Source organism: Sinocyclocheilus rhinocerous, unplaced genomic scaffold, assembly GCF_001515625.1.
Source record: "Sinocyclocheilus rhinocerous isolate Xijiao unplaced genomic scaffold, SAMN03320098_v1.1 scaffold45954, whole genome shotgun sequence".
In the NCBI taxonomy this organism is placed as follows: Eukaryota; Metazoa; Chordata; class Actinopteri; order Cypriniformes; family Cyprinidae; genus Sinocyclocheilus; species Sinocyclocheilus rhinocerous.
This window is the reverse complement of record NW_015670353.1, coordinates 254-1,255: the sequence shown is the minus strand read 5'-3', so window position 1 is coordinate 1,255 and position 1,002 is coordinate 254. Positions and strand designations below refer to the sequence as shown.

General features: G+C 44.6%; 1 protein-coding gene across 1 annotated transcript; it reads left to right on the top strand.

The window, feature by feature from the left end:
• The first annotated feature begins 243 nt into the window (after window positions 1-243).
• On the top strand, window positions 244-788 carry LOC107734111 (period circadian protein homolog 1-like). The gene has a single exon (XM_016545964.1). It carries the CDS (start codon window positions 334-336, stop codon window positions 706-708), a length of 375 nt encoding a protein of 124 aa, XP_016401450.1. The 5' UTR covers window positions 244-333; the 3' UTR covers window positions 709-788.
• Window positions 789-1,002: the final 214 nt, after the last annotated feature.

The following is a 1,002-nucleotide window of genomic DNA, read 5'->3' as shown; positions in this document are numbered from 1 at the left end:
GAGATTTACCGCTGATTACAGAATGGCTTTACTGACAAAATGCGCATTAAATATCGCATGCGATTTCCATATCGCATGCGATATTTAATGCGATATGTAACATGCTCGGCAAAATATCGTCTAATTATCATTATCAACAAAATTCCAGAAATCATTTTTTTGTCATTATCACACACCCCTATTTGAGATTGAAACTTTCAGATGATTGACTCATTTTCTCTCTGTGTTTATTCCCGTAGAAATACAAATGTCGTCTACATTCCCTCTATGCTCCCCACCATGAATATGGCTTGATCTGCTGGCTCCTTGCTTCACTTCTTCAAACCTATTCCAATGTCTGAGGACTCCGAATCCAAACCGTACCTGTTCTCCTCCCTGGAGGGGCAGAGTGAAGCAGCCGGATGCAGTTCAATGTCGACGCTGCATCGTATGGGCAGTTTCGCGGAGGGGACCAAACTTGGCCTGGCATCTGAAGGTAGCGACAGCAGCCAAGACACTCCCGCCTCACCCCACAACAAACGGAAGATGGCCCATTCCCTCCATGAGGATGTGGAGATGAAGAGCAGCGGGTCCAGTGGGAGTGGAACAGAGTCCCATGGCAACGAGTCCCATGGAAATGAGTCCCATGGCAATGAGTCTGCTGGGAGTTCCAATAGCCGAAGCAAGGATTCGGCGCTATTTGAGTCATCGGCAAGTAACAAAAGGTAATTTTGTTATATTCTGTTTGTCTGTATATTTATGGGTGCCTCAAAGGCCCTGTGTGCATCTAAATCAGCTCAGTAGGCAGGGCACTGATCAGGGAGTCAGCCATTTTAAGGGCTGTCTCAATCGCGCTGGAATTTTCACTCCCTAAAAAAATCCCACAATACACTGCAAAAACCACTATGACCCCCTACCAGAAATTACGCCACATTTCTGAAACGCGAAACATAAAATTCACAAGCCAACTAAATAAATATAATAGACACATGATAGAAGATCTGAAAAGACAAACCGTTTTTT

Bases quoted from the DNA above. Each gene is read 5' to 3' on its own strand.
- LOC107734111 (XM_016545964.1), top strand. From the start codon at position 334: ATGTCTGAGGACTCCGAATCCAAACCGTACCTGTTCTCCTCCCTGGAG.